Source organism: Thermobia domestica, chromosome 18 (genome assembly GCF_964235325.1).
Source record: "Thermobia domestica chromosome 18, izTheDome1.hap1.1, whole genome shotgun sequence".
NCBI classification, from domain to species: domain Eukaryota; kingdom Metazoa; phylum Arthropoda; class Insecta; order Zygentoma; family Lepismatidae; genus Thermobia; species Thermobia domestica.
Genome location: NC_137471.1, coordinates 55,939,816 through 55,956,664, shown reverse-complemented (window position 1 = coordinate 55,956,664; position 16,849 = coordinate 55,939,816). Strand labels below are relative to the sequence as shown.

General features: G+C 35.2%; 1 protein-coding gene across 6 annotated transcripts in view; it reads left to right on the top strand.

Annotated features, from left to right (window-relative positions):
* The window catches only part of tfc (Brevican core protein triforce), a 285,506-nt gene that overhangs the window by 123,004 nt on the left and 145,653 nt on the right, over positions 1–16,849 (top strand). For 4 of the 6 annotated variants that reach the window (XM_081747003.1, XM_081747001.1, XM_081747004.1 and 1 more), the window contains one exon: positions 12,906–13,121. The exons of the other annotated variants lie outside the window; for them this stretch is intronic. In XM_081747003.1, the coding sequence (XP_081603129.1) occupies positions 12,906–13,121 (216 nt within the window). The remainder of the gene's footprint in view (positions 1–12,905; positions 13,122–16,849) is intronic. 6 annotated transcript variants of the gene reach the window in all.

The window sequence follows — 16,849 nt, the reverse complement described above, 5'->3', positions numbered from 1 at the left end:
AACACACACACACACACACACACAAAAAACCTGTTGGAGATCTAAGACTTGAGTGAACTAATGTTGACGAGATTCGTGACATTTCTCGTCTCGTCTCGTATATAGAAAGGTGCTTTCCGTCTCGAATCTCGTCTCGTGAGCAACAAATGGGGATCAACTTGAATTAAGAAGCAGCAAACCACGACAAGAAATAGTAGTATTGGGATCCAGTATGCGTACCACGCATTGCTGTGTGTCATCTGAACAGCCATCAGTTGTAGCAGCAGTAAGTTTGGTTTAAATTTAGAAAAAGATGGGATACAAGACATATATAGTTCGTTTCTTAAATCGGAGTGTAGTTTGTATATAAAGAATTACGCCTTCTACGTAGGGCTGTTCCAATAATCGAGTAATCGATAACAATTCGATAAAATTTCAAAATCGTTTCGTCGATAAAGAATTTTAATTATATCGAATTATCGAACTTTCGAGACTCTCGAAATGTTTGAGACACTAGAGGTGTTCGAGACACTCGACGTGATCGAGACTCTCGAAATGTTCGAGACACTCGAAGTGTTCAGACTCTAGAAATGGTCGGGACACTCGAAGTTTTCAAGGCACTCGAAGTATTCGAGACATTCGAAATGTTAGAAACATTCGACGAGTTTGAGACATTCGAACTGTTCGTGAATCTCGAGTTCTTTGAAGGCAGCAAATACTAAAAGATTTCAGTATGATCGCAATTTATGGAGTCGTATGAATATTTTGAAAAGTTCAGTATTATTGGAGTGTTTAGAAGAAACAATGCAAACGAGGTTATTATAGGTGTACATGTACTACATATATGCAGGGTGTTCATTTTAAAACTTCCCTCTCTTGAGATGAAGTGAAACAAAAGTTTCTTCCCACAAACTCGATACTCGAAACTTCAATAATACTCGCACTTTCGATAATACCCGAAATTTCGATAATGCTCGATCTTTCGATAATACCCGAAACTTCGATAATACTCGAAACTTCGATAATACCCGAAACTTCGATAATTTCGAATACTCGAACGCTTTCGAGTAACCGATGAAAATTCGATAAATTTTCACTCCCGAAGTTTGATAGGTCCTCAGCCATATCGAACCTCTACTTCTACGTGTGGAGGCTCGTGCCATAAATAAGTCATCGTTCAAGGGTTTTCGCGGAAAACATTCCTGGTAATTAAATGACCAACCAGAACTTTCATTTCAAACAATTGACAGTCGATTGTCAACTCCACGTGGAATCTTAGTAGCCACAGTTTCAAATGCTGTCCTTTTAAGTTAGTGCTTGATTCCCTGTTCCCAAGGCCAGCTTCATTGTTCTTACATTGTCTGCAGAAAGAACACACATAGTCCGTGTTAATATGTTGCAACCCTGCAACTGTGGTCGAAAGAAGAATGGAGGGAGGAAGGAATTTGTAAATAAAATTTGGCATGAGAGCTTCAAAGATATTTGCGGAACTGCACTCCTATTGAATGAACACACTATACTTCCATCCTTTATTTCATTTAAAAAATAAAATAAAATAATAGTATGTCATGTAGAAATTTGTCATGAGAACCTTATAGGACTAAGATCGCCTTTTCTAGTCGTAGAGTGGGTCTTGACCACATATTTGCATGCTGTTGTTATACAAAAAGAGTCAGAGGTGTTGTCTGGCGTTAGTTTTGACATGACAATAGCCTCATCAATCAATATAATGGTGAAAAAAAATCACTATGTGGTCGTCGCTCTCAAAAACATTCCACTATGTGTACATAGTAACTCAATAGGTGACAAAGTATATACAACTTTCTCCAAGACACATTCATTGTGTGCTTTCTGTCTGGCAAAATACCAGAAATACGTACGTACATGTAACAAGCTACATAAATACTATCTATTTGAGTATGTTGACTTCCTTTACTTTTTTAGAATGGCCTAAAATGGATTTCAAACACTATATTGCCTTTTTATGTATATTTTCTTTTGTGGTATCGTAAAGTACACTTTGGCGCGAATCCCGGTTTCATGTAAGACTACTACTGTACTTTACGAATGGCATGACAAAATCTTCTAGTGTTCGTCAGCGAGTCAACGACAAAAGTAGCTATTCGTTTTTGTAAAGCAACGTGGCATTTTGAACTCTATACAGGCGTAAGCATAGTTCCTTGCAGATTTTCTTCATAATGAAAAATCAGAGTTTAAAATACATACAGTATAATACTACGTAGCAAGTTTCCCTAATGAGGAAAAGTTTCGTTTTTCATTGACATTTTCTTTTCTTTATTATGGTAACTTTCAGTTTCGCAGAATGCCTTATCAGTGTACAACATTGCCAAGTTTACCCACTCCCTTTCGCAAAATCGCGTGAAAAGTTTGGTAGCACCTCAATATTAGAAATATTGACGAAAGGAACAAAACATCTGCATAAATCTAAAGAGATGCGGCTCGCAATAGAGCCTTGTCGCACAAGTGCAATCGTGATATAAGTACTTGTTACTCCGCCCATGCCTTTGGCTTGCCTGGAAATTACCTTCATGTTGGTAACATCTCTTGGCATTAGGTAGAAGGCAATGCAGCTAACGACAACTATTAACATTTTCGATCCTGGGGTTTCCTCATTCACACCAGGCAAATGCCGGGGTGGTACCTAACTTATAGGTCCCAGACTGCTTTCTTCCTTCCCTTTCCCTGGATAGTGTGCTCGCCGAGAGACGTCATCCTCATATAAGTGACGGGCTAAATATCCTTAGAGGTCGAAAGCCCAGAAATCTAAATCCTAATCCTAATCCTAGATCCGAACACAGGACTCGGAGTAAATTATTAATGCAAACGAACGATGTTCGCGTTTTGCTCGGAATCTTGTAGCAATTTCATCCAACAATATCTTAAAACAGAATCTTTAACCTTTAAGTGAGGATAGCACGGATATACGTATGTCCACTGCAATATAGAGTTGAAGTATACAAATGGTGTCTAGAAATACGCCCTGAATTTAGTTTTTAAATGTATCTGAGTGTAGATTCTGTAAATATACTCCGAGATATTTTTTCTTCCCAATTTCGCTACAGGACGTAATAGTAGTGTTGTTGCAATGGATACAATAACAAAAATACCAGCCAAAGATCGGTGTTTGATTCCCAGCCGGAGCTCATGTGGTTCGGTTCTGTTTTTTTTCCGGATTTCATCGTCCTACCTTGACGAGATCGTTAGATACTGTATTTTTGGCTGATTTTTTTAAAATCCCGCGTCCCACTTAGAATGCGCCCTTGAATCAAAGTGAAATTATAAATACGTAGCTCGAGGTACGTAATTACTACCTTCCAAAATTTATATAAAACAATCAGCTCGTTTTCCCGTGATGTGATCACAAATATCAGAAAATATCTCTTTCAACATGGAGAATATATTTCAAATGCCCTCTTTCTCCGAATTTTAGAAAACGCTAGGACACGTGTTCCTTTATTCGTATTTAGAAGTTTATGCACCGAATATCATCTTCCTAACTTGACAAGCTCATGAAATACTCAATTTATTGCATAATATATATATACCCCCCATTCCTCCGTTTGTATACGAATTGGAATTAAAGTAACATCAGGGGCGGATCCAGGACCGACTTCTGGGGGGGCGGTGGGTTGTCATATTGCTACTTTTAAGAGCTCCAAACTTTGGGATGAGTTTTATTTATATATAAAAAATAAGAATTCTTCTGGGGGGGCGATTGCCCCGTTCGCCCCCCTGGATCCGCTCCTGAGTAACATGATGTGAAAAACGAGGTAGGTAGTAACTATATTTTAAAATTCATTTCAAACGATTAAGTTGTTTTCTTGTGATTTGACCACCTTAAAGATCATTTTGAATATTCGATTTTATCAAATAAGTTTCACCAAACATTTACGATTATGAGGATATAAGTTTAAAACCATAATAATAATAATAATAATAATAATAATAATAATAATAATAATAATAATAATAATAATAATAATAATAATAATAATAATAATAATAATAATAATAAATGAGGAATCATAAATTAACATTCAATACCATCAATTTCACAATTTTACATGCAGTTATTTTATTTTGATTGAAGGAATACCATCTTGAAGTGTTCTTTCCAAATGTGTAAGGATTTTTGAATACTGTTTTCTTTTTCAATACGCGTTGCTGTCACAATAGTTCGAAAGTTGGAAGCTATATATATAAAGAAACGTAGTAATTAGAACATCTTCCTAAACTTTACGCTCTGAGGCTAAGGGAGACGGTGATTATGATCATAAATAAAGTGGTAGAATGAAAGAAGTGGGAGGAAACAGGAAAAGCCCAAGAAAATTCATATACACGGTGTTTGTGCATCACAAGACCAACTTAGCAGGAGCTGAGATCGTTGGTTCGTTGGCTGAATAAAGTTTGGCGTTTTATTCAGCAGTGAGGCTATATAGGACGTTGATCTACAGCTTAGTGTAAGATCCGAACAACATGAGCTCCCACCGAGAGTCGAACACGATCTCTTGTGCCCAAAACACAAATGGAAGCTGAAATCGAACAAGGAACCCCACTCACCAGAGGTAGATGTGCTCTACCACTGTGCCACCACGGCACGATTAGAGAATAATGTTCCTTCTTGTACACATGTTCATGGGTTGGACCCTCAACTAGTCACTCTCTAATTCTAATTAGCGCTTGAGGTGAGGTCGAATGAAGATGTGCGGTCTAAGCAAGTGGCGTGAAGTTGAAAAGTAGTAAGCGATCGTGAGGTTCAGGAAGTGAATAATTGTCAGATTGAATATGAGTGAAGTTGAGAAGGTTTTTTGAGGAGTCGTCAGATTGATAATGAGTTTGAGGGGTTCGTGAGGATCGAGAAGTTGAGGGACAAATAGACAACTTGAGGTTAAAGTTGCAAAGAAGGTCTATCTCTGATAACAGCAGTTGAAAACAATCGTTTTAAACGTTTAAAAAGTTATTATTTTATTTCTCTAATTTATATTGACTTTAATTCCAAGGAAAGAGACACAATTATACTGAAATTCCTGCTCGTCTACATTAAAAAAGGATAATACTATTTCTTAGGAAATCGAATAATGTTTACATCTTTTTAATTTTAGAAACTTCAAATTACAATCTTTAAATTTAAAAAAAATGGATTTGAAGCACGAACATTTCAATAGCAATACCCTGAGGGAGAGTATTCATGGCCTTTTGACAAACACTTCTTTCAATATTAGATTTGGCTCCTTGCATTCTTAATAATGTAGCAACGTCATTGCGTACGTAGAAATACTTACACTTTTGAGTGATTATCGTGACTGGCCCTCAAACGCGGAACAGTTGGTTGCGGCTGCGGCATCTTTTCTCTCGTCATCCGTTTGCCTCTGACAGAACACGGCAGGAAGATGATCTTCTTCTTTAGCATCCTGGGTGTCCCTGGAAATAATCTTATGTTCCATTCCCCCCCTTCCTTCCAGCGATGGTGAAACAAGTCACGCCAGGAACACACTTTACTTTCTCTCCATCTCCATCGTTCGTTTTTGTAGTAAGTTGGTTGTTCACAATTAGTCCATCAGGGTCAGCGCGACACAGAATCAAAAGCTCTTACGTGAATCAGCAGAGAGATTTCTGAGAAATTATGAAAAGGACTGTAAGAGTATAAAAGAGGCATGAAGAACAAAACCGGAAGAACCTATTTTAAACATATTTCCACATAGAGAAAAGGACTGAATTGTGTGATCATTCAGGCAAGAGATACTTTTTTTCATTAATAATGCCGTGTTATCTATTTGGTGAAAAATTTCTTTGAATAATATAAATGTAATTCGTTTCATAAGAAATGTGAAGTTAGTTACCTTTCTTCTATATTGCCATATGTTTCATATAAGGAAGATATAGTTGCATATTTTCTTTATTCTTTTCAGTTGCTTGCATAATAAGCCTTACATTTTCTTGCTTCTAATCCTTCTCATTCAGCAACTTGAAACTGGTTGTATTATGTTGTATGCGCGTGTGCCATTTAGTGTAGTTCGATCTGTAAGTGTGCTTCTGGCGGACACTCTTAGGTTTTATGTTTATTGTAATATCAAAAAGACTGTTTACTAAAGGTGTGGACCATTTCTTTAGGTAGATGTCTGTCATGTGTATGTGCATAGTAAGTTTTATTTTTTTAAGCCATCCACGAGTTAAACCTACTTACCTTACTCATGACTATTATTAGCTTTTTAAATCGATTTATAACGCACTATGCGCTGTAAACAATTACGGTCACATTTGCTGACCGATTACCGTCAATTCGGGCTGCCAACTGATTACTCTGAAATTTACTGTATTATTGTAAAATTTATGGTTATAGGCCATAAAAAGGCCGTATTTATGCCCTATTACCATAAGTTTAAGATTAATATCATAAATTTTAGGATAATCGGTTGGCAGCCAGAATTGACAGTAATTGGTCAGTAAATGTGACCGTAATTCTTTACAGTGTGAGCTAGGACAACTTACTCCCGAAGCATCAATTCGTAGAATGTGCATAAAGCATATATATATATATATATATATATATATATATATATATATATATATATATATATATATATATATATATATATATATATATATATGAGTTGATTTTAGTTTAGCGTCCCTTTTAGCAGCGAGGCTATATGAGACGTGGACCTACTGATTAACGTGGAATCCGAACCACATGAGCTCCCGCCGAGAATCGAACCCGGGTCTCCCACTATATATATATATATATATATATATATATATATATATATATATATATATATATATAATTTCTGAAACTTCTATTCCTTTCTGCATATCCTGCTTCTTCTTTCATGTGTCTACCCTAATTAAGGCCTGACTAACAAACAATTGTAAGCAACTATACAAATATACTATGTTAAAAATCGGCCGGGTAATAACGGCCTTACCTATTTCAGAACGGCTATACTTTGGGCCAAACGGTTAAAGAAAATGTTTCACAGTGAAAGTCAAGGTTCGATTCAGGTATATTATGATTCCTAGATAAACTCTTTTTGTTCCGCAAAGAATTTTAAGAAAGAAAAGTCATACATTTTTTTATTATTATTATTCGTGGAGAGATGAAACATACTGTTTCATACACATCCAATAGTCCAAAATCATATCGCAATACAGGCCGGCCGCCATTTGATCATCATGGGATATAATTAAAGATTCAGGATGGTTCCAACCACTTCAGGGAGATCAGTATTAATTGAGGGTGTGGACGATTTGGGGTTTATACGAAGTCGAGTAACTAAAGGGTGAGGGAAATGATCGATTTCAGTTAAGTGTGTTGATCAATCGCCCTCTTCCCCTCCACACTTGGAGTTAAGATAAATGAAATTGCAATTATATTTCACTCTAGTGTTGGGTAATTCTTTAGCAAGTACTATCCCAATGCAGTTCTATCACACTTTATACCGCCCTCCCCTAACACGCCCCCTTCCATGACACACTCACGCACACAGACAAAATTTTCTGAATGAAAGCCTGAATACAAGTCTTTCAATGAGAAAGTTAATTTTATTATGTTTACTGTATAACGTACATAATCTCGCAAAGAACAAAAATGAGGCGAAATCCTTCTTGTGTTGTGCTTAATGGCGTTAAGACCTGGACTAGTTTTGTTTCTTTTAAAGATTTACGAGGTAGTTTCGAAAAGTTTCGAGACTAGTTCCGTAACATGCCAACAGATGGTTTTAATTCGTCTAAGGAAGGACATTTGGCTCCACGACGATAATGTACTCTGTCACCGTGCTCTCCTCACACGCGAGTATCTCACCAGAAACAAGATGATCACACTTCCGCACCCTCCTTACTCGCCAGATTGGCTCCTGCAGTCTTCGTCATCTTCCCGAAGTTGAAGATCCAGCTGAAAAGTCACCATTTGGATACCAATGTGTCCCGGGTTCGATTCCCGGTGGGATCACTCGGTCGAAAATGTGTAACACGCTTTTTCAGGCCAGCCACCCTGAACGAGGTTTTCCTCATTCACACCAGGCAGTGGTACCTAACTTTCCGAATCCTTTCTTCCTTCCATTTCCCCGGATAGTGTGTTCGACGAGGGACGTCATCCCTCAAATCGTGAAGGGCTAAATGGCCTTAGGTGCCGAAAGCCCAGAAATCTAAATCCTAAATCCTAAATACTGAACACCATTGTGGAGCTCTAGCGCGAATCGCAGAAGGTGCTCGACACGCTTCGAAAAGAAGACTTCCAGGACACATTCTAGCAGAAACGCTGGGAGCATTGTGTACAAGGTGACTATTCTAACGATAATAGTATGTAAACGTAAATAAATAAAGTACTTTCTTGTTAACTGAACGTCTCGAAACTTTTTGATATTACCTCGTATTTAGGGAATTAAATTTTTTAAATATTTTCTTTGAAACGAACTGGAATTTTAAGTATATGATTTCACTGTTTTCTTCCCCCAAACCAGTTAAATATCTCTTGATTTTTCAAAACGAATTTTCATTATAAATATTACTTAAATTAATTTTATTATAAAATATTAAAATTACTTTTTTTTAAGTTTCCAGGAAGTAAAGTAGATTTAAATATAGTTTAAAAAAGAAATCAGTAAATACAAATGAAAGCATTGAAGTCCCAATTCATTTCAAAACCAAACGGAAAAAACAGGTTTCCATCTTTCCATGAATAAATAAATAAATGAAAGATGGCGCTAGTGTACAATATGAAAGTTAACAGCTTCCAATCATTATTGCAAGATTTATTGGAAAGAATTGCAACAGAAAAAATGCCAATTTTCAACACAAATTAAAATATAGCTACTCGTACACTATTGATAGATACGGGACTTCATTGATAGTAATAACACAAGAAATGTTCAGAAATTATACTGTAGGGGCCTACTATAAATTGTAGGCCTACTGTATAAAATGATAATATAATTATCAATGTAAATTCTCGGTGTACTGGCTTTCAGATATGATATGGTTAATCTATTGGCTAGATTGCTTTCTTTATATTTTAAAAATATTTAGCATACGTTTACGGAATTCAATTAAATTTATTCCAGAATTTGAGAAAAGAAAAGAGTAAATACATAATTCTTGTTTCTAACGGACATGTTAAGTTTGAAGTTGTGTGGCTTGCATTACATTTTGTAGATTTTTTTACTTTCATTATTTTGCTTTTGTTTATTTGTTTATTTAATGCTGTGAGTAGAATATCCAGTGCAATTCAAAATGAATGGTTAAAAATAATAATAATAAATGCGTGTGACTGTTGTAATGAATTTTTTGTGGAAGTAAAAGTACCGGTGAACGGTAAAAAATGGTAACACACAACAGTCACCATTTTCGAAGTTGCCCGCTAGTGGCGCTGGTATCCAAATGGCGACAAAGCGACAGAGAATGTGTACTGCACTGATCACCCAGATGCAATACTCTCTATATACCCAACTGAAATTCAAATCGTTCCCACAATGCAACGAAAGTGATTATCAGCGACCCTGCTGGCTGCAGTCGTAACTAATCGTCGTCTGCTATTGGCAGTAGCTAATTGTATCAAACCCACGCGCTCTGGATGATTTGATTTGTTCTTGTTTCCAGTAGTTCGTGTTACCCGAACTGGTTTTAGTGGCGGCGCCACAGCCTCCAGTCACTTGAGTTAGTTTCAGCGGGAATATTACCTGACCAGCGAACGAGTGCGGGCGGCTGGTTTTGGAACTAAAATGCAAGCAGCAGTGTTTCTAACCGGATTACTTGTAATCAATCTATCACAGTTCTTTTTGTCCTGTTCGTAATAAACCACTTCACGCATATGCTCAAGTCAGGGTCAAATCCAGGGAGCGAGGCGATTGTTCCCCCTCCAGATAGCATATTTTTATTTTAAAAATAAAACCTGAGAATTTTCACCTTTGTATTATAAATGTAAAATAAAACCTAAAATAGGTAGGCCATACTTTTTTTTTGTTTTACGTTGCAGAAGTCAAATAAAGCAATAAATTGCAAAAAAATTACTTACATTGGTGTTCTTACTCAAAAAAATATCTACCTTCGAAATCGCAGGTGGCCATTTCGTTTCTAGAAATTGTAGACAATAGCTACTTCTCCTTTTCTAAAGTTGTTTTACTTTTATTTTTGCAATGCACTCTTACCTTGATTTGACTTCGAACGACCGTTCCCAAACATTCAGTCTGGATCCGCCCCTGGCTCAAGTTAAGACAAACAGTTTCAAAAGTTATTGAAGTTATTTGCAGAACATCTTAAATAACAAGCAAAAAAAAAAAAAAAAAAAACCTACAACAAAAATACACCCTCCATATTAACTTGCGAACAAACTAGCGAGCAGCGTTTTACAGGCTGCTCCTGTTTTATAATGACATCGAATAAAACGGTAATCAATTTTTATACAATCTGCTTAATACACGGTAGAAGCTCACTGAATTGTCAATTGTGCTATGTTGTTCTTAAATTAGTAATTTCCATTCATATATCACTATTCACAATACATCTGAATTACTGCAGAAATGGTTCACTACAACCACATAACTTACGGCGTTCTTTATTAAGCGGAAAGAGATTAGGCTATGCATAATATCCAAACTGCAACTTTTAAAAACCGTTGGATACACTGCAGAGTGAAACTCTCCGCTCCCCTGTCCCACCGCGCTTGCCAAGAAACAGATGTAAACACAACAGCAGCGCCATCCTCCCAAAACCGCACTGCTATCCTGGTCAGGTAATAGCAGCTGAAACCTCTTATACTAGTTTACTCTGTGCTCAAATGCGAGTACGCTAGAATTTAATCCAGCTAGACATTTTCAGACAAGGTGTTCATATGCCCTTTTGCACAGAACAGCAGTAGTAGCAGCGGTACAATCCAATTCAGTTGATAATACTATGCTATTACCGGTGTGGCAACATGTTGCTTCATAAAAGGGGTCCAAACATCGAACATCTGTGAATATATATGAATTAAGTTTGAGTAGCCACCCCAAAAAAAAAGTATTTGGAAAGTTTACTTTTCATGCTACATTGATATTTTATAGTACAAATAAAATAATTAACTTTTCTTTTTGAGTTGCCCTGTATAATTATAATTTATCTTAGTATTGTATTACCCTTTTTTTTTTTGTTGCAATTCCATTTTAACGACGTTGAACCACCTTTGCTTTTTAGACCATTATTTCATATGGAAAATTGTATTTCTATTTCCTTTTAAAATGAACGAGAATTTTAATAATTTAATTGATTTCTTCTCCAAATCGATTTAACTGTCATTCACCACTTGAATATTAAATTTTATTATATACATTGCGTTTCAAAACAACACCGACAACATTTACGAGATGATTCCTGACACCAAGATAAGACAAAAAGTATAGACCAACCTGGGTGCAGAAATGCTTCCTTTCGGAGTTATCGGCTGTCGAAAACATGAAAAAATGAAGTTTAAAAGTCCATAGCTTCAAAACTATGGGACCTACCGTAGCCAGGTCAAGACTTCACTTAGGAACTAGTATATACCTTATCCAAATATCCAAGTTTCAAAATTCTGCAACAGTTTTTATAGAGGTAATTGCTGAGTACTTCAAATTATATGGCCGTAGCTAAACTTCCTCTATAAAAAATGTTGCGTGAGTACCGCAGAATTCTGAAACATGTATTTTGGGATAGCGCACATATTATTCCTAAGTGAAGTCTTGATCCGATTATGGTAGGTTCCATAGTATTGGAGCTATGAACCTTTAAATTTCAGTTTTTCATGCTTTTAGAAGCCTATAACTCCGAAATGAAGCATTTGTGCACCCAAGATGGTGTATAATTTTCGTCTTATCTTGGTGTCAGGAATCACGTCCCAAACGTTGTCCGTGTTGTTTTGAAACATTCTGTATAAAATTCAAATTTGTTTTGGAAACGCAGGGGACGTTTAACTAGTTTTGAAGAAGAAATTTGTAAGATCATGCCATTAAAATTTCAGTTTGTTTCAAAGAAAAAAAAATATTTCCTTATAAACTAATAGGCTAAAAAATTAAAGATGGTGTATTTAGTGTTAAGGGCGTTTCTTCACATCCAATGGAGCTGCTATAGGTTAGGTCTTTAGTCACCTTCCTTTTTTTGTTTGAAGTTCGATAAACCATTAGTTTTGGCTATCTAATACCTGTCCATGTACTTTTCGTGTGCATAATATCTTTAAGAAAAAGTGCGGCAGAAAGAATTTCCCTATTTGGGAAGTTAATAAATTAATTTCCGAAGAAAATATAGCAATTGTCTTCTTTTGTTATTTCTCTAAAATAGATATGATGCAATTTTATATCAACGTGCTTTCAACAAAATATCACTCAAGTGGTCATCTCCATTCTTGTATTTCGCAACACACACAAAAAGAAATGAAATCTTTAAGTTTAACGTCCCACGGATATGCCGGTTAGACTAAAGGAGACGGTGATAATGAGAAATGAGTGAAATGGTGGAATGAAGAAAGTGGGAGGAAACGGGAGAACCCAGAGAAAACCCACGAGCACGGTGTTTGTCCATCACAAAGTCCACACGACGCGAGCTGGGATCGAACCATGGACCCCAAGTACCGGAGGTGAACGCTCTACCACTGAGCCACTGCGCCCCCGAAGCGTATTTCACATTCGCTTGGCGCTTTGTATTAGTAATGGAGGCTATCACTTGAATGACGTTTTATTCAAAACACATTGATATAAAAATGGCATTATGTGTACTTTACAGATAAAAAAAAAGACTATTGTCATATTTTCTTTGAATTTTATTTTATTAATTTCTCAAATAGGTGAATTCTTTCTGTCACACCCTTTATTTAAAAAATTGAATTTAAAAAGAAAAAATGAAACTTTCTAAAGACATGTTAGACACTGACACCGACTATCTCTGTCCTCTCTTCCTTGTAGGTGACCTAGCAAGACAAAACCGAATAACTCAACAGATCCTGGCACAGTATCTACAGCGTCGATTATTCCCCCATTTAGCGCCCACATCGCAATCTTCATCTTCATCATTGCGTTCCTCAGCCACATCAGAAGACGAGCGAAGCAAATTGGACGATGAGGCACTGGAACCGGACGAATCGGAGCACATTTCTTCAGAAATTTTTGTGAATTCCAAAGGTCATTATTTACCAAAAAAAGAATTTCTTTTGTTATTACTTTCTTCTTTTTTTTACAATCTTTTCTTCACTTAAATTTCTGAAGATGGGTTTTTCCTTTTCCACTGACACACTCACTATTCTCTATAGAATTGCACTTTTTAGTTTCTTTAGCACACCTAATGATTGGTTCTCATTTTCCCTTCGTGAGGTCTAATTGGTTTATTCCAATATAGAAACTCTTATCATTTTCATGTGACGATAATATGATTGAAACAGTGTCTTTTCTTATTGGATAAATAAAGTTAGACGAAGATCAATTTGAATAATCGTAGTAGTGAATGTAGATACATTATAATTGACATTGAAGACTTTTTTCATAACAGTGTGCAGTGCGTTCAAAAAGTAACTATACATCTACAATAAAACGATTAAATGTTGAGTGATTATATTCTATGCGCTGCGACTATGTCTTCAAAGATTGGTAATTCTACGTTGTATGCAACTTGCTTGTGCGAGCCCGTTAAATGCTAACCTTGAGGCTAGAAGGTATGTCTAGTTCTTGTGATTTCTTTGAGTGTTCATCGGCTTTGAACGTTTGAGGTCTGGTGCGCTCAGAATGCTGTTAACTTCAGAACAGCGAATGTTTCTCAAATATGTCTTGGTTTGTAAACTTGGTGAGTACACGCAAACCGTGAAACACCAGTTTTCTATTAGATTTCCAGGTACACGGAAAGATATAATCTCAATCACTCAAAGACGATGTACATAACAATGAACAACAAAAGACTAGACACGTTTTTCTTGTCTTAAAGTCACCAGCTCGACTGGCTCGCGCAAACATGCTGCATGAATGCAGAATTGCCAACCTTTGTAAAAGAATTAGTCATAGCGAACGGAATACAATCGTTCAACAATATAAACCTGTCTATATAGGTATGTAATTATTTTACGAACACACTGTATAAAGAATAAGACGTTTATAATTACTTTTCATTACTTCTTGCTTAAAATACTGCATAATACAAAAACCCCTTCCAGAAATGAAAGTAAAAAAATGTCAGTCATGAGCATAAATTAGTATTTTTATTCACATTTTTTTTAAACCTCATGTATTAGTGAAATTGCTTTTTGAGGCCTCTATTTATATGTGAATCAACCGTTAGAAATAGATAGAAAGCATGGGTATTGTGTTCTGCACAGTAACATAGACTTTTCTGTGTATTATTCGGAAAGATTGTTGATAATTCTCTTTTTATTTAGATATCCTTTAAGATTTAACATTAGTATAAACTCTCTCTCTTTTTTTTTTTTTTAAATCTTGGATTATTACAGTAGTAGATCTTACCTATTGAGAGACTTTTCGGATATCTTAAACAACTCTTCTGTACATTTCCTTATAAGGTGAATATCTCTTTCTTCATACATAACCTTTGTTCTCTGGGAATGTATTTTGTTATTCTTCATCTTTTATATATATTTAAAATATATTAACGTCTTAATTGTAACGCTTCTGCAACAAGATGTGTTGTTATTGTATTTATTTATATTTTAAACATCTTCTGTATAATCCTAATTTTTTTTTATTACACAATAGATTTATTTGGTAGGAGTTAATTTAAGCGTAGCAAACTGCTACCCAGATTGCTTGAATCAAATTTACTATTGAATTAGTAAGTGAGATTTGGATAATAATTTTATGGAAGTAAATTATATTATCAAGGGGACATATAAGTTGTGATTTGGAGACAAAATTGTAAGTTCTCTTTAAAACAAATATATAGAAACTACAATATATATATATATATATATATATATATATATATATATATATATATATATATATATATATATTATTATTATTATTTTAGCTAATTGTGTTATTTTTTAATTTCATCCAAGATGCTTTTACTGATATATTGAAATTAATTAAACAGTTAGCTGAAAGTCTATTTACGGAGTTTTCGTATTTTCTTTCAAGTGTAAGATAAATTTGTTTGCACATACAATTTAATTCTTAGGTTACATTATTGAGTAATCCATCAGAATTCTGCCACAAAGTTTCTATATGTCAAATTCTTTTTTTAAAAAAAATCTGGGTAGGGGAAATAAAATAATCATGTACTAGTGATTTTATTAGTCAACTTTTTAAAACTTACTTATAAACATAATATATGTCTATCATTTTTGTACCGAGACTCAGATTTTTGTTTGTTTGTTTGTTGTGTTCATTCTGTTTTGAAATTAAGGTAGAACTAGAATCTGTTAACTCCACATCCAGTACTTCCTTTAAAGATTATTCATTAGCATCTACAATGTGGACACACTTTTCATTCAATAACGAATGTATGAGAGAAAATGTAAATATAACAATATATTATTTCCTTTTCTTATGCTCTTTTCTATGCTATTATGAACTTCTTATTAATGTTCAAAGGCTTTATCCAAATTGTCAAACGAAACGACTTTAGTGGAAGCACAGTGGCTCAGCGATTAGAGAATTTACCTATGGTGCGAATGGTCTCTGGTTCGATCCCAAACCATTAAAGTTTTTGGTGGACAATATTGCGCCTGTAAGTTTTCTCGGGGTTCCTTCGTTTGACTCCATATTCTCATTCCATAATTCCATTCTCATTCTTAACTCCTTTCAATTCTTAGCTCCACTGTTATTAATGATCTTAGACCTCCTCGAATCTTAAACTTACTGAATATAGATATTAAATTTACTTAAATCTTCCCAATTGATATTAAATAAAATTATAATAGTTTATTCGTTCCCCCTACATTAGACTATAGCTTATATTTTCAATCTATATATTAAAATGTAAGGTTTATATGTTTGTCTCTAATCATTTCGACAATGAGATCTCGGAAACCCCAAGTGCTTGAAACGTGCCGTTTCCACTGGTCGATTCCAAATTTTGTGTAGATTGCCTAATTCTAATTGAACATTAACAAAACGTGGCCGCTGTTTCTTTATTACATTTTTAGGAGTACACTGAAAGTGTTGAAATTTTTTTTAAAAGCATCATATCCTATGAGTTATACATTGCAACACAACATAGTTGTATACAGGGGTTGTGTATCTCTTAGGCGTTTGTTTCCTGGACAAATGATAATGAGAAACGAAGATAACCATTTCTCCAGGCTAAGATGAATCTTTATTGTTTGGAGTGTTTTGCCCAATGAACACAATCAGGGCCGTACTGCAACCCAGGGGTCCACTGGAAGGTACTTTCTAGGGGTCCCATGCATACGTAAGCACTTCTCCCTCCCTCAATATGTACGTATGCGTACTGGCAGTACGCACAACTCAAAGTAAATGTATAGTATATTATAATTATTTCGCACAAGCCAAGACCATGGACTCACAAAGGACTTATTTCACACTGAACCACACAGTCCTTAGGAAAACCGTATGTAGGTAAATCCTTTTAAAGTAAGGTACGAATGAATGAATTTTATTTATTTTCTTTAAACATTTTTGGCGGAACAGACTGACTTAAATTTGCAACTGCACAAAGCCCCATTAGATGTCCTTAACACGCGTTTTAAAACACATCATTTAAAAAAGTACTTACCTGCAACATAGTGATTGCTTTTATGATTTTTATCCTACGAATATTTTCCTCTTTTTTTAGAAAAAAGAAAAAAATGAATTGAGTTTTCATTTTTTGCTCCAGGACTTCGTGACCAAGAGGGCCCCAAATATTTTTTAAAAAATACTGAAAACATTTTCACTATAAAATT